This window comes from Numenius arquata, chromosome 6 (assembly GCF_964106895.1).
Source record: "Numenius arquata chromosome 6, bNumArq3.hap1.1, whole genome shotgun sequence".
Taxonomy (NCBI): domain Eukaryota; kingdom Metazoa; phylum Chordata; class Aves; order Charadriiformes; family Scolopacidae; genus Numenius; species Numenius arquata.
The window spans coordinates 64,659,722-64,681,535 of NC_133581.1; the positions used below are offsets into that span (position 1 = coordinate 64,659,722).

The 21,814-nt window shown below is 39.5% G+C and overlaps 1 protein-coding gene across 6 annotated transcripts in view; it reads right to left on the reverse strand.

The window, feature by feature from the left end:
- Positions 1-21,814, reverse strand: part of TTC7B (tetratricopeptide repeat domain 7B) — a 133,040-nt gene that overhangs the window by 31,697 nt on the left and 79,529 nt on the right. For 2 of the 6 annotated variants that reach the window (XM_074148562.1, XM_074148565.1), the window contains 4 exons: positions 19,405-19,521; positions 16,764-16,861; positions 11,391-11,441; positions 3,843-3,983 (listed from right to left, as the gene is read on the reverse strand). In XM_074148562.1, coding sequence (XP_074004663.1) covers positions 3,843-3,983; positions 11,391-11,441; positions 16,764-16,861; positions 19,405-19,521 — 407 coding nt within the window. Of the gene's footprint in view, positions 1-3,842; positions 3,984-11,390; positions 11,442-13,270; positions 13,436-16,763; positions 16,862-19,404; positions 19,522-21,814 lie in introns of all 6 variants that reach the window. The other 4 variants (XM_074148564.1, XM_074148563.1, XM_074148560.1 and 1 more) reach the window with 3 other exon arrangements.

Here is a 21,814-nt window from a genome sequence, read left to right on the forward strand (position 1 = left end):
GAAATTCAGTATTCCTCGAGGGGAAACAAGTATGGTAGCAATGCCTTTTAACACTAGCCAATAGTGGCTGCAATACTGCTTATAAATTAGTCTTACATTACTGTAAGAGATACTAAGTCTTGCTTTCCTGCTTCCTAACTGCAGCAGAGAAAGCTGACAGTTATTAGCAGACCTTCCTAAAAGTATTACATTTAAATGAAAGAATTCCTTTATGTTTAAAGTTATTATAGAGTTATTTTTAAAAGAACTTTTCCTTTTCTCTACCAGAAGTTATGCCACCCCAACAGAATGTACAGTGGGCTTTTTTAAAAACTATGAAAGAATGAATAGAAAGTTGAACTTGTGGCTAGATGTTAAGTATGAAAGTTCATTCAAGAAATTTCTGGAACTGAAGGAGAGCTGTTCATTCTCAGATAATGACTTCAAATTGAATCAATATGTTAAAAACCAACATGGCAAATTGAAATAAATCAGTTGTGGAAAACTGACAAGCGCCAACAGACTTTGTAGGAAAATCTCAGAGAGGAGCAGGAGTTTGAAGAGAAACCAGGTGCCAAGTCTGATGTGCTCTTCTCAGTGTCTCCACCTAGAAAATGCCTAGAACACCTTTGGCTCAAACCCTTCCAACGCTTACACGTGCATTTGATTGAGAAACCAGTCTATTTCCCGATCAAGCTGCACAGCAACATTGAGTTCTGTCTTGATGCATTTCTCGAAGGACCATCACAGCCATTGATCATTTAGGGACGTGTCTGTTTTTTAATAATGAAGAATGGAGAAAGGAATCATTGCAAAAGTCATTTTGTTTCACATTTAAAATAAGCCTGATTTTCCACCTTTACACTGTATGCCTAGAAATGACAGCCTGAAGCTGTCCATTAATAAATACAAGATGGAAAATTAAAAGCCAGTTACTGTGTGCAAAATCAACTTCTTTTGACTGAATGCCATGCTCATTTACACTAACGACAGCTGAAATGGAACTGTATATCCATAAGAATAAGTATTTTCTCCCTTTTTCTCATCATATATATCAGTTTGGGTAAATATATTCCATTAAGTTTTGCATGTATTAGAACTTATTTATGTAACTTTTCCACGTCTCTATAACCTAACAGGAAGAATAACTCTCAATTTTTGTAATTTAAGATTTAAAGCTTGATAAAGAGTCCTTTCTCTTCCCAATCAAATGAAGAAGTAAAACACTGCACAGTCATACAGAGAGTCAAACAGTTAAATGTGGCATAAGCCTCAAAAAGGAAGCAATTTCCCAATGGTAAATCTTCACTTTTATTTAAAGAACATGTGCTGCAAGTAAGGCGTTAAGTAATTTCATCGCTGTTTTCTATGCAAGTAACCCATATATACGGATAAAGATGCCTTCCAGAATATCTGCTTTACATTGTGCTTCTGGGAGAAAACTATTTTGAATGTTCCTACAGTAAAGAGCCTTTCTCAAGGCTTGGCGCATTTACTGCAGCAGGAAAGTAGCTGAAGAGCAGGATACCTAAACACGCCGAAATGCAGCACAAATCATTACCCTGAGGTATCAAGAACAGGATCATTCCCAAGTGGAGAGGAAGTACACTTCAGGTTGTGGTACGTTCTCTGAAGGTAGACAGCAGCTCTCTGTCCTCTCTTGGTTTTTTCTTTCATTGCTTCCCTTACACAAAGAGTCAGAGCACTCTTCATACCTTGTGGTGTCCTTCCCCTGGATCTTTAATGCTTTGTTCATTCTCCAACCCAACTCTCTCCAGCTTCCCACCCACCCTTCCTCCTGCTGGGAATCAAGAATACAGCCTATAGGCCAAGCTTGCTGAGATAAAGAGTGTGGCCAGTAGGTCAAGGGAGGTCATTCTCCCCCTCTACTCTGCACTGGTGAGGCTACGACTGGAATACTGTGTCCAGTTCTGGGCTCCCCAGTTCAAGAGAGACAGGGAACTACTGGAGAGAGTCCAGCGAAGGGCAACAAAGATGATTAAGGGATTGGAGCACCTCCCTTATGAGGAAAGGCTCAAAGAGCTGGGGCTCTTTAGCCTGGAGAAGAGAAGGCTGAGGGGAGACCTTATCTATGTTTACAAGTACCTTGTAGTGGTACTTCAAGGTGGGCTGAAGGATGATGGAGCCGGACTCTTTTCAGTGGTTCCCAGTGACAGGACGAGGGGCAATGGGCACAAGCTGGAACACAGGAAGTTCCATTCAAATATGAGGAAGAACTTCTTTACGGTGAGGGTGACAGAGCCCTGGAACAGGCTGCCCAGGGAGGTCATGGAGTCCCCTTCTCTGGCGATTTTCAAGACCTGCCTTGATGCAGTCCTGAGTAATGTGCTCTAGGCAATCCTGCTTTAGCAGGGGAGTTGGACTAGATGATCTCTAGAGGTCCCTTCCAACTCTGACAATTCCGTGATTCCGTGAAACGTTGTTAAGAACAGAAAGTGGACTGTGCAGCAGGACTGCACCAGCATACCACCAATGGGGACGCAAACCTAAGTTGTGAAATGAAAAGGCATCAGCAAAGGGCATCCAGACCCTCCTTTGTGGGCAAAACAGTAGGGGTCACTTGCATGGACTGGATAAGCAGCAACGGGACATGACTAACAAAAATGAACAAACAGAAAATAAGCAGTGGAACAAGCTGTCACAGAAGGTTGATAAATTAATCAGCATTACAGATACTAACAGTTACTGTAGATGGCTGGCTGTGATGGTTTATAAATATTTAAAATCAATGATGTCACACCGCAGTGCAGGTGACCACACTATGCCCTGGTGGACCTTGCCTTGTTCTAATCTCTGTTACTTTCAAGGAGCCTTTCCACCCCCAAAATGAGATCACTATTATTAATCACCATCATTGCTCGCTCTTTCCAATCTTCTAGACTTTTTCTCTAAAGCATTAATTAATAACTGGGAGCCACTGTCCTGTAATGACTTTCACACAATAAAACTGTTAATGCAAAATAGGTGAACTAAAACACTAAGAAATACACCACTTTTGTTGAAGGTAAATATGAAGAATTATGTCACTGAAAAATGCTCAAGTCTGGGAGCAGAACAAAGCAGAACAATTGCTGATTGATTTCTAAATTACACCTTTTTGAGGCGTGTATCAATAAAAACAATTGCATGGTATAAATTTTTAACTGAGTAAAAATACACTGGATCATCATTTTATGGTTAAAATTTTATATAACAGCTACTTGTGATATTCTATTTAGCTTGAGGCTTGAAGCAGCATAACAATACTAAAGCCACTTAAGATGACTCCACATTTAGCAAAACAGTTCTGAGTCTTTTACGTTAATGAAGCTAGAAGGAAGAGAACCCAATGAGAGCTCATTATCACAGCTGCAAGGGACAGGTTGCTCAATAGTACTATTACCCCTTTTCCCCCCACTATGCAGAGTTATTTATTTTCAACGATAAAGCTTTTTCTAGTTGCAGGAACTCTATTCAATAATCTTACAAACATCTTCTTCCAACCAATGGGATTAGAGCATCTAAATTTCCAAATACTAAGATGCTCAAGATACTTCAGAAACAAAATTGTTCACGGATAAGGGAGAGAAGTGTTGCCTTTGTTCGACAGAAGATATGACTCCACTGATGACAGCTGCGTTATAGAACTACTGCCTTATCTTACAGAAACGATCTTACACACGAGCAACTCTAATGTGCTTTTTATTTCTTGACTTGCTTCAGTGCCACGCACACACCTGGAAAAACATTTGATCTGATAAGTTATAATAGATTCTGAATGAAACCACTAGATTTTTGAAAGTCCTTCGGCTACCAAGAAAGGGGAAGGAAAACAACAAGAAAGAATTTTACTTCCACAATACCTGCATGAAGCCATATTTGAGCCAGAGTCATCCAAGGATGCAGCGGACCTTGTTTAGGGGCACTGCTTTGCAGAGATGAAGCAACCTCAGACAGTGCTTGCTCCACTCTGGAAGCTGCTATTGATGTGGCATGGACTGAACCTGCAGAAGTGATAAAAAAAAATTACAATCAGAGAAAGACTGAATGCCATATGCCATACACATTGCATAAAACATTTAATCATAACCCCTTTCATAAGAGGCTTCTACTCCTCTAGACTTAATTTACATGTACTGTTTTGGAGATGTTTTTTGAAATGTCAGGTTAACTTTCCTTGTTATGAAAGCTTTCATACTGGTCTGAAAGACTATACAAAAACCACAATTTTAAATTCAACACCTCTTTTCTAGATCTTTTACGGTCCAAAAAAAGGTTTGTGACAGTATCATACACTGTAATCTTCAGGTTGCTGCATGCACTTTGATGTTAGTAATTGCTATGTCCTTCCACAGAGTGCAATTAGAGGACAATTTTAAGAGTAGTAACAGTAGAAAAAAAGGAGAACTAAAATATACAAGATGATCACAACATAGCCCATTACAAATACACAATTAAACTGCACTGAATGTAAATCTGAGCTAATCAAGAAGGCTGAGTTAAAATGCCTTGTGGCAGAAAGGTCCCTTGCACGAAGAACATTCCCAAAGCATAATATGTAAAGGATAATTCTCTAAAAATGAAGCATTTACAAGTGAGATTAGAATCTCATTGGCAAATACTACCTTTTTCAAAGTACTGGAAATGGAACAGCTTCTATAACTAGAGAATAGCTAATGGCAGCTCTGCTTTGGACAGCCAATTACTGACAGCATATTTAGTCATTTTTTATTTTTTTTTAAATCAAGACCATGAATATTTTAAGCTACGCTCCTTCTTGTCATCTAAGCTTCAACGGATCTCTAGTTGTTTTATAATTACAAAGTACAAAATCTGGGACTGATTAGGCCTGATTAATAAATAATGGAAGTGAAATATTCCATAGAGGATCAGATGAGAAGTCTTCTAAGCCCATCAGCACATCTGTAATGCTCAACGAGGGTAGGTACCATGGAATCCTGTAGAGGTACTGAATCCTGTGCAGGTTGAACTGCACCCCACAAGATCATCCTCATCACTAGCAGTTAAGAAATAAACGAAACCTTCACTCTCAATATCACAGGTTTTCCAAGAATTTTAACAAGAAGGGATTTCCTGCATAAAACATACATTCCTAAGTGTGACAAGATACATCAGACGACCAGAAAAACAGAAGAAATCCCTAGTACACAGATCAGCGGGAAGAGAAAGTTTGAAAGCGTGCGTCGTGTTTCCCTTAACTGAAAGAAACAAGGGAAAAGCAGCACAGGACATAATTAGCATATGTCATTATGGACAAGAAATTGCCTTGAAGATCCAAATCAGTATCCGGCCGTGGAGTTTGCTTTCCTTTACTGGCTGAGGAAACAACTCAAACTCCAGCCTGCAGAGCTGAACATTCACACAGTTTTTGTGTGTCTTACCTTTAAGGCTTAACTTCTGGAGAAATATAAAAGGGAAGTCTAAGCAAGAAGCACGTGGAGCGTATTCCAAGAAAAATACCAGCAAAGGTACCATAAATAAGCACTAGTCACCAGTAATCCCCTTCTGGCCTGACATCCAGTTCTGTAAATGCACGTCACTGCAGCCTCTCACTTGTTACCTTCCAGGGACTGACAGTGAAAGAGACTCTTCATCTCCCCAGAAGAATTTGTAAAGAAAAAGTGCAATTCACTGACACAAAGGATATCATCTAGTCCCTTCCTTCTGAAAAGCAAGTACGCAATTTGGTATTAACAAGGGCCTGTATCTCCTATTATTTAAAGCAAGGGCTCTGGCTGCTAGCCAGGCCACAAAGAATTTCATATAGAATCAAAGAATCATAGAATCGTCCAGGTTGGAAGAGATCCTTGGGATCGAGTCCAACCATCTACCCTACTCTACAAAGTTCTCCCCTATACCATATCCCCCAACACCACATCTAAACGACTCTTAAACACATCCAGGGATGGTGACTCAACCCCCTCCCCGGGCAGCCTGTTCCAGTGTCTGACCACTCTTACTGCGAAGAATTCTTTCCTAATGTTCAGTCTAAACCTACCTTGTTGCAGCTTGAAGCCATTCCCTCTCATTCTGTCATTAATTACCTGTGAGAAGAGACCAGCACCAACCTCTCTACAGTGTCCTTTCAAGTAGTTGTAGAGAGTGATGAGGTCTCCCCTCAGCCTCCTCTTCCTCATACTAAACAGTCCCAGCTCCTTCAACCGCTCTTCATAAGATTTGTTTTCCAGGCCCTTCACCAGCTTCGTTGCCCTCCTCTGCACCCGCTCCAGCACCTCGATATCTCTCTTGGATTGAGGTGCCCAAAACTGGACACAATACTCGAGGTGTGGGCTCACCGGTGCTGAACACAGGGGGACAATCACCTCCCTACTTCTGCCGGTCACGCTATTTCTAATACAAGCCAGCATACTGTTAGATTTGAAGCCTCTAGTACTTAACCATAAAGCACATATGGTAATATATTATTAAAACTTTTTTTTTACATCAATTTCTACATAAAAAAGAACTATACTGTGATAAAATTCTTATGAGTTGCAGTGCCACCTATACTGAAGTTAAAATGGGATAGATAACGAGTGCTTCCTATGGTAATTAAGTTCTATCCTGGACTTCATTCTGAGTGGCAGAAAAAAGAAAAAAAAAGTGAAAAAGTATTTCTAGAAAATTTTTTTCAAAGTGATATTATTAAAATTGCTTATATTTCCTGTTTAGGAGAAAGGTACCCCTTAACATATTGCAGCAATTAGTTCTCTGAAGAAAATACACACATACACTAAGTAATAGTCTTCAAGTGTCCTTACTCCAATCAAACTACTAGAAAATAGTTACCTCCTACCTATCCCTAAATTAATACAGCTGATAAGAACTTATGCTAAACTAATAATGAATATTAACAATCTAAAATTCAACATGGACCAAGTAATTTAACTGTTCTAGAAACTCAGACTGCAGATTATTCAACATAATCAACTAAATTTAAGCTGCCTCTAAACAACATCCCAAAGAACTGGATTCTTGGGGTTTAAGTTTGAAGATCGATGTTAAGCAGCACACAAAGAATCTGGTGTAATCTGCAGGGCTGTTTGGAAATCACTGCCTTTGGAATCCTTCATGCTTCAGTCTTATTTGAAATGTAGAGAACTTAAGGATGTTGTGAAACAGCACAAGAGTATTGATAATTGGGCTTTTCTGTTTGGTTTTGTTTCTTTAAAAACCCTTCTCGCAGTGCCTATTAAGAGAGATATGAAGCACAGGGCAATACCATTTCCAAGTAAGAGGCCCAACAATATCCCCTGCATATCTAATCAGCACAGCCACTGTATCTTTTATCACACTTTTACATCTTTATTATTACCTTTTTTCTTTCTTTTTTTTTTTTTTTTTTTTTTTTTTTTTTTTTAAAAATAACAGTAATCTGACAGTGCTCAATCAGGCATTTTCAGGCACGTTGCACTCATGCTGACAGCTCTAACCCACAAAATCCTAAATGCTCTTTTAGTATTGCCCCAATTAGCTGCCCCCTGACTCATTTCTGGCTCCTTCTGTTAAAACACAATTAGTAAGCTTTCATTTTGCAGACAACCAAAAGTCATTTAAAGATCCTGTGTACTAAAAACCTTTTTCTGGCCCTCCTCCAGATTTTATTCAACCCTTTTCTTATTAGAACTATCTGTTCCTTGTCCTAACCCAGGGGTCCCCAGATTCAGATCTTTACAGTCACATTACAATCTTAAAATATACAGCGATTTCAGTTACAACTGGTAATGATACATAGTGGTTTGTGAGAAATTGAGGGCAAAGAGCAGGTCAAAGTCTGCTCGAGGCCTCACAGACCCTCTGTAGCCAGTTACTTATTTGGCGGCTCCCTGTTGGTTTTGTCATAAGCCCTGCTCTCTCTTCCCAGCCCTATACTGTATTTTGATTTCTTTGGTCTGTGTTCAGCCAAACACAACCTATCCTCACGTTCAGTGTTACGATTCACTCAGTTGTAGCTTCCTTCAAGCACTCAGATACAGCAGCAGTAATTTCTGGTTTAAAATTTTACCGTCTCTTTCACGCACACAAATATTCTGCCTCTTCCCAGACAACTTCTAGACCTGCTGCCGTGGCGTGACACTTAAGAATCGAGAATAAATTCCCTCAAAGTACTACAAGCAGCAAAGAGCATTTATTTTGAAATATACAAGCACGAGGTCTGGAAAAGTAACATATCATTAAAATGGATCTTGGCTACTCGCTTTAATTTGCTTAGTTTTGTTCTAAAGCTTGTTTATGCTAAAAAGGCCAAGTGCGAAACAGGGACTGCCTTTGCAAGGTCTAGAATTCACTACTTAAATTACTTATTGATTAGCAACTGGAATCACAATCACATTGCACACTGGAAAGCGTGACAGAAGGTCTTAATCATAACACAATGTTTCTAAACCAAAAAGGTATAAACTCCCACTCAAGTTTCCTGTAAGGACATTTATCCAGAATTTACAGAGTTTCTACTCACCGTACCAACACAGTGTCTGCAACAACCTATGGGTATCTCAATATTTCAATTCGATCTCAAATAGAAAACCTACCAACAGCCTGGTACAAATGCAGTTTAACCAAGAAACTTATCTCACAGAAACCTTCCTTTTCCAAGTCACACCTACAGTTCGACTCCTGTGAAAAATGAAGTGTTCCATTTATTCTCTTCGGGCTTTTCTTAAGATAAATATTACAGGACAGTCTGTATTAAACCGATCTTTAAGTACCACGTGTAAGTCACCCTATGTAAGTAAGCGTGCTGGAGAAAGCCTGCTGGTATTCTGCTGGAGAAACTGGATGCTCATGGCTTAGATGGGTATACTCTCTGCTGGGTTAAAAACTGGCTGGAGGGCCGGGCCCAGAGAGTGGTGGTGAATGGAATGAAGTCCAGTTGGCAACCGGTCACGAGTGGTGTCCCACAGGGCTCGGTACTGGGGCCGGTTCTCTTCAACATCTTTATCAATGATCTGGACGAGGGGATCGAATGCACCCTCAGCAAATTTGCAGACGACACCAAGTTGGGTGGGAGTGTTGATCAGCTGGAGGGTAGAGAGGCTTTGCAGAGGGATCTAGACAGGCTGGCTGGCTGGGCTGAGACCAACGGAATGAGGTTCAATAAGGCCAAGTGCCGGGTCCTGCATTTGGGTCACAACAACCCCAGGCAGCGCTACAGGCTTGGGGCAGAGTGGCTGGAGAGCTGCCTGGCAGAAAAGGACCTGGGGGTGTTGGTCGACAGCAGGCTGAACATGAGCCAGCAGTGTGCCCAGGTGGCCAAAAAGGCCAACAGCATCCTGGCCTGTATCAAGAACAGTGTAGTGAGTAGGACCCGAGAGGTGATCGTCCCCCTGTACTCGGCACTGGTGAGACCCCACCTCGAGTACTGTGTCCAGTTTTGGGCCCCCTACCACAAGAGGGACATTGAGGTGCTGGAGCGGGTCCAGAGAAGGGCAACGAAGCTGGTGAGGGGTCTGGAGCACAAGTCTTACGAGGAGAGGCTGAGGGAGCTGGGGTTGTTCAGTCTGGGGAAGAGGAGACTGAGGGGAGACCTTATCGCTCTCTACAACTACCTGAAAGGAGGCTGTAGAGAGGCGGGGGTCGGTCTCTTCTCCCAAGTTACAGATGATAGGACAAGAGGCAATGGCCTCAAGTTACGCCAGGGGAAGTTCAGGTTAGATATTAGGAAATATTTCTTTACTGAAAGGGTTATCAGGCATTGGAATGGGCTGCCCAGGGAGGTGGTTGAGGCACCATCCCTGGAGGTATTCAAGAGAGGAGTTGACATGGTGCTTGGGAATATGGATTAGTGTTGGGTGGTGTGGTGGTGTGTGTGGTTTGTTTGTGGGTGTTGTGTGTTTTTTGTGGGTTTTTTTTGTTTTTTTTTTTTCCATCGGTTGGACTAGATGATCTTAAAAGGTCCCTTCCAACCTAGGTGATTCTGTGATTCTGTGATTCTGTGATTCTTCAGCTCTTTCCTCGGTCATTTCCCAATAAATTCTTAACAATGAAGCCTTATGGACATGAACTAAGACACAGACTCTACCAGCACTTGGCTGGCCTGCAGGTTTGGAGAAAAACAAAATCCCTTTGCTCTGTTAATCAAATTTTCCTTCTGAAAATGGGTAAAAGAATGGACTGTCATCCTCCATGAAACACGTTCTTATTTACTAACTGACAAAAACACTGTAACAAGATTTCTTTTGATACCATAACAGAGAATATTACTGAGCAGTTCCACATTCATCACGTTTTCAATCAGTGTTTCAACATTTACCGAAAGAAAACAAATGCTTTAACAGCAATGCTCATGCAGGAGAAAAGAAGAAAAAAACCCCACAACTTTCAGCTTCACATGCACACAAAGCTGGCAGGAAGAACATTAGTGGTGTGACACACAGAGAACTCCGTGCTAAAAAAAGCAATCACACGATACAAAGAGGCAGTACCTTCTGCAGGACTAATTCATCACTGAAGTGATGCACTGTATAAGATAGATTGGCAGGTTTAGCCAAAATTAACAATTTTTTCCTGTAAAACGAATTGTCTGAGACACCTTTCACAAATGACAAAGCTGGCTTCTCTTTTGGCATGAAATTATGCACGGAGATATTAGCAGTCAGGTATGGACAGCATCATTTACAGAGCATCCTCTCAGCTCTTTGAAAAAGATTTTCCCTGCCTAGATACTGTCAAACATACTGTTTTCCATATCGTCTTACTTTTCTCTCCTCCACCAAATTGGTCTCCTGTACTAACTCATAAAAATCTATGAAAAAGTAATAAAGTAATAAATGGAAAACAATCCTGTAATTTACTATGCAAGGCTAAACATACAGCTTTCTAAAGTAACTGGTTAGAGAAAAAGAACATTATTTCATATCCTGGTTAAAGCAGCAGTTTAGTGTTATTGATTTATATTCTTCATTCTCTCTTATTTAGCTTGTTTTGATAATTTCATTATTTTAAAGTGTAGTCTTAAGAGATTTATTCTACAAGCAAAATTTGTACCACAAGAGAAAGTAGTAGTTTTATTATGACTCATGACAGCAGCTGTAACCTTGGATTCGGGACCAACGCACTCCTTAGGAACAGCAGTGGCATAAAATCTTCCCTGATACAAGATATTGGCAGCTGGCCATTATGTTATACAAGACCTTCTTAATATACCTTTATTTGCAGTCCTCTAGAAATGAATACTGCCTCTTTAATTATTAAATGCAGGTGTTAGTTGAGTGCATTCAGATCTCGTAAGATTACAGCCCTTGGGGTGACTGAACGGGCAAAGAGCATCGGCCTTGCTCTACACACTAACTCCTACTACTGATGGACAAAACATGTACGGCTTGTGGTAAAGGAAAAGGTGATTTAAGTCCTTGAGAAATTAATAGAACTGCACAGTGAATACTACTTACAAACTGAAAAAAGGGAGTAAAAACCATGAAAGTAAGCATCTGATGGATTGCCTTTGAACAGACCAAACCACAAATTAAAATCCAAAGTAAGGAGAAAAAAAATAATTTTTTATATATACATATATAAACCAAGAACTCCAAGAAAGCCAGAGGATTTCTGATAATCTTCAAACTGTAAATCAGGTTTACAAGGTTTCAAAAGATAAAAAAAATTAAAAAAGAAGATTGCTGTTTACAATAATTTTTTTTATAGAGCCTTTGCTACACCTCTAAAATCATATTCCTGTTCAACAGAAATTGGACGTCAAGTCAATAATAGAACTGTCTTTTGTTTCTTTCACTAGAAAAAAAACCTGAACTGAGTAAGATATGGAACATGAGATTTTCAGCCCTGGTAACTACACTAACATGCTATAAGCATCTAGGCAAACTTCTACTCACTCCAAGATAGAGCGCTTTAACTTTCATTCATTATTTACACTGTACAAAGGACTTCAATATCTGGGGTTTGTTCATAGTTCCACTACTTCGCATGCATATGGTGGAAGCTCCTTTCCCTGAGGATACAGTAGCTTGGAAATGGAAAACTTGGACTTTACATAACGGAATCCGTGCTTGGAATTCTGCATTCTTTCAGTTTGCCTTCACTCTTGAGTGGGCTCTTACTAACTTGTAGCTCTGCAACGAACAATTAATTTAATGCTAAGGAGGATGTGCTGTTCATAGAGTAGGTCTGAGCAAGTTCAACTCAACGACACCCAAACCTGTAACAGCAATCAATCAGTCACTCAAATGCCTCAGGAAGAAAGTCAAACTTCAACTTGTTAAACTTCTGTAGGGCACAGATTTCCTGGAGTCTACAAGGAAGGGCTTTCCCTAATTTCCAGTTACAGGCTTACATATGAGCTAGTGTTTTCAAAACTCCAGTCTCATGTCAGCTATTTTAACAGGTGAATTGTTCTAGTACTCAGAGATTTATTTCCTACATTTTGTTAGGAATTAACACCTTTGACATGATATCACTTAAAGGCTAGGTGTCAAAAATTAATTTCTTAAGATTGGATTATAGTAAACGCAGTGACAAAACCAGTGCTATGCATAATGCTACGAACGAAGGACATTTTAGGAGAAATGAAAAGGAGTCAAAAAGAAATGCCTGGAAAATTATGTTGATTTTACCCTGCCACCTGAACTGCTCTGCCAGCATTACTCTCCAGTTTGTATTCAAACAACATGGGGATTGATCTTACACCGTGTTCAAAATTGGCATCATTTCTATGAAGAGAACAGCTCTTGACCAGAAACAGCATAATGCTGCTTTTCACTGCTCTGGTACCTCTGAATCCTTCCAACGTGCTCTACCTGCAATATGAAAACATACGCTGATATTTAGGCCATTTCTTCCTTCATGTGAATTTTCTGGGAAGGTTTCGGAAGCAATTAGCTAAGGCTTTCTGAAATGAAGCCAATAAAACCTGTAGAGATAAGAAGGAAATTCCATGGAAAGGAGAGTCTCTCTTGGCAGAAGATGCCATCAATGGAAACAATCTACAGCAGTAAATGCTACAAAGCAGTCTTGACCGATAACCTCTTTTACCAAACACCTATTGTTTTTTGTAACAATCATGAGAAGACAGTATTAACTATATCTGTAACTTTACCTCTTTTGGGATCAATAAAACAGTGTATTCTGATGAAACTCTTAAAACGCATTCAGGACTTAGTGAAGCACATCTAAAAGGCCAGATCTCACTGATGGAAAATCTCAGATTTCACTGTGGGAACTTAAACTCTTTAAACACAGTTTATCAGTTATGAAGATTATCAGAAAAAATACAACAAAAATTAACACGCCCATCAGGAATAGAAAACCAATTTACAGTGAGGAGGTGTACAGGGCTCAGGAACTTGGTCACAGCATGGAGAGGCTGCATGGGGCCAGACAAAGGTGTCTGGTTTAGGATGAGGATGAGGAAGATGAGAAGATACAAACAGTTGGAGAGGAGATTCTGTTCTTGAGAGAGAAGATGAGGAAGTATCAGAGGCTAAAAAGCGAAACAAAGAGAATGATAAGGGTGTGGGGGGGTGAAAGAAAAAAGATCCAAGAACAGGGTTTAATGGACTCACGGGTGCCAAAAAATGCAAAACATTTATTTCACCATTCAGTAAGACGGAAATGGCTTCTACATAAAACAAATATCACTTCTTCTGAAAGCAACATAAAAAAATAAATACCCTGTACTCATATGTACTCTCCTTCCATACTACACTAGATTTAAAAAGCAAGTTAAAGATTTTTTTTTCCTATGTTCTAATAAAACATATTTAAAGGGAAAATAAAGCCAAGCTTAAAACTCAGCTACTATTGTTTCTTCCTATGATAAACTGCAACCAATACGCAACAAATTGAATAATCTCTTTTTAAAAAGATTGAGTGCAACTTACCTTAACCAAAATAGACAACTGAATCTCAAGTGATTTGCATATGCACATCTATCTTTGGATAGGAAATGTGCCTGCCACTCTGTGAGACTTTACTTCAGTCATTGATTCATCAAAACCTTTTTTTTTCACCCCATTTATTTCCTTCATCAATATATACAAATACGGCTGCTTACGACTCAGGGCAAATGGAAACAGAAGGCAAGCTTCAAGTAGACTTGCCACAGTTGTTGACCAGGGCATTAGAATTAACATCTTGCCTTGTTAGAAATCCACAACACACTTTTTTATACTTCAAGAGTTACACAAATTTAAACTTGAATAATTTAATCATTTCTGATTATGGGACTGGCAAAAGCTCTATATAAAACTGTTTTTTAAGACTTTTTTCCCCCAAATTTCAACTTCTGCTTAATTGATCCATGTAAGAAAAAGAATCTTTTACACCCATAACAAGGTAGATGTATTTTTTAAAAGGATTTAAAAATTCAAATTGCAAATACATAAGACTTCCGATTCGAATTGTAGCTCTCATTTTTTGGTACTCAGATTGGCCGAACTCAGACTAGTCAGGCCAAGGGGGTCATCATCACAAGGTGGCAAACAAAGTTAGGAAGAGGAAAATTTCCAAATGTTCATGTGTATACACACACATAAATGCATACACATGGTAGCATTATACTGTATAAAGAGGAGGGAAGCAAACATTTCTGTCTTAAGGATTTTCTGCAATACCTTTCCTGCACACTCCTATTTTAACATTCTTTTACTTATTTAAATGTCAAATTCCTTCTGCATTTCTAAACACTGAGGATCCACAGAATTTGCATATGAGCTCTTTCAACCTATAAAGGTCTAACATCTCAACCATCTATTGTTTCTACCATCTACCTTTTGTGAACAATGCTTTTTTGACTGTCTGCTTAAAGTTTTCTCACTCAAACACTATGAAAAGCTTGCTTATGGTACCATAACCTTTTAATTTCTGCAAAAATTTTATATAATCTTCTGGATGAAGAATTTTGGACAAAACTTGGATATGGAGATTTTATATGTATACCACTGTATAGATATGGTAGATAACAAAGCTCTAGCTCTTATCAGAATTTGAGTATCAGTCTTGAAACAAGGTTTCTTCTGTTAAAATTAACATTTAAAAAAACACAAACAAACAAAAACCAACCCCAATCCCCCCAAAAACCAGAAAAAAAAGAGACCACCCCAACCTATCCTCCACAATTACCTCTTATAAGAAAAATAATCAAAAAGTGACCTCATATTTTTAATTTCCCCATCTTGACCTCCCTGACAGTAGAGATTCAGAAAAAAAGAGCAACTTCTAGAAAAATCAGAATGTATGTATAGATGCTGTTTTCCAATCAAGATATTGGCTGCAGGATTTGAATCTGGGGCAAGCATCAATTCTTTATGCTCTCAAGTGTGGCATATATAAAATAGGATACCCCAAAACTGTAGATCAAGAACTCTGTGTTCCCATGGGAGAAGAAACAAACAAAATCCCACCTCTCCCGCAACAAGCACTTTTTTGAAGGCATAAAAATGTATTATCTATATCTATGACTATGTATATATGTGTATGTAACCTTTAAAATCTAGTTGCTTCCTTAAAATGAAACAATGAGCTAGACTAAAATATAGAATGATCACTATAAAATGATATAATGTTATCTTACACATTTCAATTATACAAGTCGACAGAAAATTCCACATTAGGGGCAGCAACCTAAATTACACCAAATTTCAGACCCTATCATGTCACAATTCTTTGAAATCAGGAGACTTGATCTTTGCACTCCAAACTATTTGCCACTATAGCAAGCATAGAATCCTTTCTATTTATTTACATGATTTCAAAACTGAGGGCACATTCAATCCAGCTGTAACTTTCAGAAGTTAAATAACTACATTGGATTTTTCTCTACTGCACAATTCTGATATTAAACGAAGAGATACATTACACATTTCAATGTATCTTAATTTATGGGTCAGTGTGTTCTAATTCATAGACTGGCAAACGTTCCCATAAACTGTTGGTGTCAAAGTGGGATTAAGCAGAATCTCACATCGGAAAGGTGCCAGGAAAAGCGTGCTACAGTTTTGAGATAAAACTCAGGAAATGGAAAATTCTCAATATTTAGAATGCAAGTAACATGCTGTAAAGGTTTTTGGAACCAGCATCATCGTGGTCATTCCTTCTGCAATTTGCACAGAATGCGTGGTTCACCTGCTTTTTGATTCTATGACTTTTAAGGCACATCAATTTGCATTGTGATAACTGAATATATTAAAATAGGCAAATTACATATTGCAAATATTTACTTACATGTAACAATCTTAGCTTTTATACAGTCTCATAATTTTTGATATGCATATCAAAATATCACAGTATATATGATTTGTAATAGATAAATTTTGCTTATGTCAAAGCTATGTCTACAGTTAGTCAACCCACCCATGTAATTATATTTTAATATATATTAGATTTTAATGAATGTAGTTAGCAATGATGTCTTCAGGGGTTTTTTTGAGGTTAAAAGTTTTCTGAATTTTTTCTGATTTACCTTTTAAAAATAAAACATGCAAATACCAAATGGACAGAAAAGCATAGGATTTTGGCAAATAGGCTAATTCAGCATACTAATTTTTAGCCCTTGCATAAGAAAATACCACTAAGCTCAGCAAGATCCATACTATAGGTATTTTAATTTACAGAGGACGTGGTCAGCAAGTACTTAATAAATAAAAAAGAAAATATTATATTGCACAATGTCTATCTCCACTTACATTACAACAATGAAAATATGATTTCATTTTGCAAAATAAAATAAAAAAAAAAAAACCCACCCTAATGCAAAATCTATCTATGGCCAGACCATTTTACCTATTTTACTGTTCAAATGCAGTTCTTACCTGTTTCAGGATCACTGAAATCTGGCAACGTAATTGTATTAAGCTGTCGTCTATCAGCAATAGCTCTGTCTAACAGGCTGCTCCCACGTCCGGAATCACTGTAATGAAGTATAGAAATCGTAAGCTATTAAAATATAAAATTATATACTGAGATACAAATTGCACGCTGCCCTCCTCCCACGAAGGTTCTTACTATAAAAGTTCTTGCTGTGAACAAATTTAGTACCAAGTCCCACTAACCACTCACAGTGCATTGTCAGCTGCATTAAACCAGAATTAAGCTGAGCAAAACTAAATCCGTATTTACTTCAGCAATTCTGTTTTCATAATTAATACAACCACAAAGGGAATACAGGCTTTTAATTTGATTCATAGGGAACAGCTTTACAGAAAGGATTTATTGTACCTCAGACTTTTATATAACATGAGGTACAGCTCTCACAGTGAGCTGAGATGGCAGATGCAAGTTTGAAAATCCACACTTTCCCAGGCTGAAGAGAAACACTAAACTCAGGACAGCTAATTTTAGGTAAAGATGTTATAAAGATGCCATAACTACATTTCACATAAAAAGGCATCACTTTTATCTCTACAGTTTTGGGGTTTAGTTTGTTAGCTTTTGGGTTTTTTAGTTATTTGTCCCTTTTTTTTGGTGGTGGCGTTTTGTTGGGTTTTTTTTGTTTGTTTTAATACACACACATACCTATTAGAATCATAGAATGGTTTGGGTTGGAAGGGACCTTAAAGACCATCCAGTTCCAACCCCCCTGCCCTGGCCAGGGACACCTCCCACTAGACCGAGACAGGTTGCTCAAAGCCCCATCCAGCCTGGCCTTGAACACCTCCAGGGATGTTGCACTGGCCCAGGTTGCACAGCTTCTCTGGGCAACCTGGGCCAGTGTCTCACCACCCTCACAGTAAAGAATGTCTTCCTAAGATCTCATCTAAAACTCCCCTCTTTCAGTTTAAAACCATTACCCCTCATCCTATCGCTCCACACCCTCAAAAAGAGTTCCTCCCCATCTTTCCTGTAGCTCCTTTAGGTATTGGAAGGCTGCTATAAGGTCTCCCTGGAGCTTTCTCTTCTCCAGGCTGAACAACCCCAACTCTCTCAGCCTGTCTTCATAGGAGAGGTGCTCCAGCCCTCTGATCATCTTTGTGGCCCTCCGCTGGACTCGTTCCAAGAAGTCCATATCCTTCCTGTGCTGAGGACTTCAAAGCTGGACACAGTACTCCAGGTGAGGTCTCACCAGAGTAGAGGGGTAGAATCACCTCCCTGGACCTGCTGGCCACACTTCTTGTGATGCAGCCCAGGAAGTGGTTGGCTTTCTGGGCTGCCAGCGCGCACTGCTGACTCATGTTGAGCTTCTCATCCACCAACACCCCCAAGTCCTTCTCCTCAGGGCCGCTCTCCAGCCATTCTCTGCCCAACCTATATTTGTGCCTGCGATTGCCATGACCCAGATGCAGGACCTTGCACTTGGCTTGGTTGAACTTCATGAGGTCCACATGGGCCCACTTCTCAAGCCTGTCCAGGTCCCTCTGGATGGCATCCCTTCCCTCCACCGTGTTGACTGTCCCTAACTGCCTAATGTTGAATTTGATCCTAATATTGCAGTAGGAACATTTTGAACACTTCCAACACTTCAGGAGCCTAAGCAGTAGCAGTGGTTTTCACTGATTGCTCCTGTGGACAAATGCACTTAATTTCTATTTTAGTTATAACTCAGTATCTGTCCCTCAGGCTTCTCATTGATATACTTGATGGGAAACCAATTGAGTTCAAACAAACAGCAAAAACTGAGCAGGTAATGTTCATCACACTGCTATACAGGTATCTGATGCCACCTGGTACAATGCTCTTCTGCTGCAGCATCTCTTCTCCAGAAACTGTCAACCCTTCAAACAACCAGATAGCAGGAAATTCTGCTTGTCCTGTTCTCCAGGTACTTGATAAACATGTTGAATAGTACCAGCGTGCATTTCTGCAAAGTGGTCTTCCCGTTTAATTTCACAGCTTATCTAAACATACATGGCAAAAGACCTCCACAGAAGCATTTTGGAAACCCAAATAGGACTATATTAACTTATCCAAATACTTGCTAATGCCTTTGAAGAACGTAAACAAGGTTCATAAGCAAGACCTCCCTTTAAAAAAAGCCATGCTGACTTTGCAAGCACATCATATTTATCCATGTAACCTCTGATGTTTCTGTAGTCTTAATTAATGTCTAGTCCTCCTTCATTTTACTTAGTGAAAGTCCTTGAACTACATTTTCACTACAGCAGTCTCTCCACTAGCCAATATAAAAGGCTCTATAACCCAGAACGGGGAAAAAAGTCAAGACAATAGCAGTACATCAAGTCCCACCAAGGAGAACGGCAGAGTTACCCCACCTCTGTAGTCAGTCCTCATCACCGCAGAGTTCATTAGTTTTGGTGCACCTTACTTCACAGAACTGTGGGCAGCTTCTATGTGTCCATCAACTGGTATCTTTTCATTTCAGTCTCCAGATTCCCAGAGGATAAGTTTATTCATATGGAATACCAGACCCAGTAAAAGCAGGACTCCTGACCTAATATTGCCCTGAAGTGCTACTGGGCAAGGACCTGAGCAGCTGAGAATTCTATAGCATCTTACCTTGGGTTAGTGAGATTATAGCAGGATTTCCAAATCTGGAGCATGTGTTTACACGTAAGGAGTGCCTCATCGGGGCCTCTGCACAGCGACTCCAATTTGACTTTTGTAAACAGCAATCTAGTGAAAAGGGAAAGGAAATTAAAAAAGAAAAATATTCCAATTCAAGCAAAACATTTTTAAAGATGGCCAACATCGCACCAAACTGGAGAAAACATGACTTAAGACACTGTTAAATTTAAATAATTGTTTCATGAAGTAATTACAATACAGTCAAATATCTAACGTCAAAGCAACGGTGCTTTTACAAGATGACCTCTTCAACTGGTCAGAAAGAATAAGTGTCAGGATCTTTAAAGTTTGTGGGTTTTTTTAAAAAAGTTAAGCTTAGTGAAATTATCATGACCACTAAAACCAGTACTTCCTATGCTGAAGAGAAAAGAGACATCTTCACTAAAGAAAATCTTTACTACTTTTATGAGAAAGGTAAGTATTTTCCGTCAACTGGTTCAGATGATCGTTAGTAACACGTAGCTCACGAAAGAAAACAACTCCGTACTCATGCAACTTATTTCCCGATACTATCAACTTCCAGTGCAGGAAATGAAAGGGGCTACACTGAAAAGAAATCACTAGACCAGCCAGACCAATGGGAGGTAGTCAGCACTGCTAAGGTCATCAAGAAATGTAGCCCCAATCTATATTATGTTGCCATCACCAGGTACTAAAATCGATGGTTGACTTGAATTTTGAACAGTTTGAACATTTACAAGTGACAACCCGAAGAAAGCGCATCAGCCATCAAATATGCAGCACGCTATTCACAATGGAAGCAAATATGTTTGCCACTAGAAATTAACTCTGATTTCAAAGATGATGTTTCTAATGGCAGCAAGACAAATAAAGCACGTAGCCTCATAAGATGACGACTGCATATTGCTTTTACATTCCACGTATCAGTAGAAGGTTCTCCACAGAGATTGACTTGGACACCTTCCTGGACAATTAAAGAATATAAATGCAATATGACAATAAGGGAGCCAGTCAACTGGTATGCACATTTATAGGAGTCACCGCATCTGGGAACAGATAATACCCTGGAAAATTACTAATTTAAAAGCAATTTTAAATTAATTGCAAGATAAAAGAGCACAAAGGAGGAGGAGAGGATGCATATAAAACTGTTAACCTACTTTCTGCTTTTAAACCCAGGTGTATTTTGGCATTTTATTCCAGTGCAACCTTAATCATCTTGAGTGAAAAATTTATACGATTGGTCATATGGTTTGTGTGGGAAGACTGAGAAGGGTGTAGAAGGTGGGCATGTGTGAAAGCTCAGAACTTTCTTATCCCAAATACAAACTTCGAGGCTGCTAATAGTAACTGCAAACTGCCAGAGGGTTTTCTCAAGAATAAGAAATGACATTGAGTGCCTCAGCAAGTTACAGCGCTAAAGCTTTAGTGTTGCACTGAACGTCCTTTGCAGAAACTACCCAGCATGTCAACCTAAAAATGAATCACACTACCTTAATTGCACCTTAATTGTACAATGTGTGTTTTGGTGGGACTGAGGAGGAAACGAAACACAGGTCACAGAATTATTTTAAGAGAATAAGTACCTGTGATAAGAAAAGTAAAGAAGGTCATATAGAGTCTCACCTGATGTCTTGTAGGAATGCAGAACAGAAGAATCAGTTACACTATTTTAGCTTTCTTCCTACCAGTAAATTGGATTTGAATATACAGGGAACTATACAGAGTCGTATTTCATTTGGCAGAGAAGTCCTCTCAGATATACGTTTAACTGTGACTGTATCACAGAATGATATGTGGTTGGAAGGGACCTCTGGAGAACATCTCGTCCAACCCCCTGCCAAAGCAGGTCCACCCACAACAGGTGTGGGACGTGTCCAGGCGAGTTTTGAACGTCTCCTGAGACGGAGACTCCACCACCTCTCCGGGCAGCCTCTTCCAGGGCTCTGCCACCCTCTACGTAAAGAAGTTCCTCCTCTTGTTTAGATGGAGCTTCCTATGTTCAAGTTTGTGCATGTTACCTCTTGTCCTGTCACTGGTCACCACTGAAAAGAGACTGGCCCCATCCTCCTAACACCCACCCTTTAAATATTTATAAGTATTGATTGGATGGCCCCCCCCAGTCTTCTCTTCTCTAGGCCAAAAAGACCCAAGTCCCTCAGCCTTTCCTCATAAGAGAGATGTTCCAGTCCCTGATCATCTTTGTAGCCCTTTGCTGTACCCTCTCCAGTAGTTCCCCGTCCTTCTTGAACCAGGGAGCCCAGAACTGGACACAGAGCCCAGAACTGGACAGAAAAAAAAAAATAGAAAAAAGAAAAAATGTCCAAATCTGTCCATCATTTTACTCCAGAAAGATGGAAAAATGACAAATAACATCCTC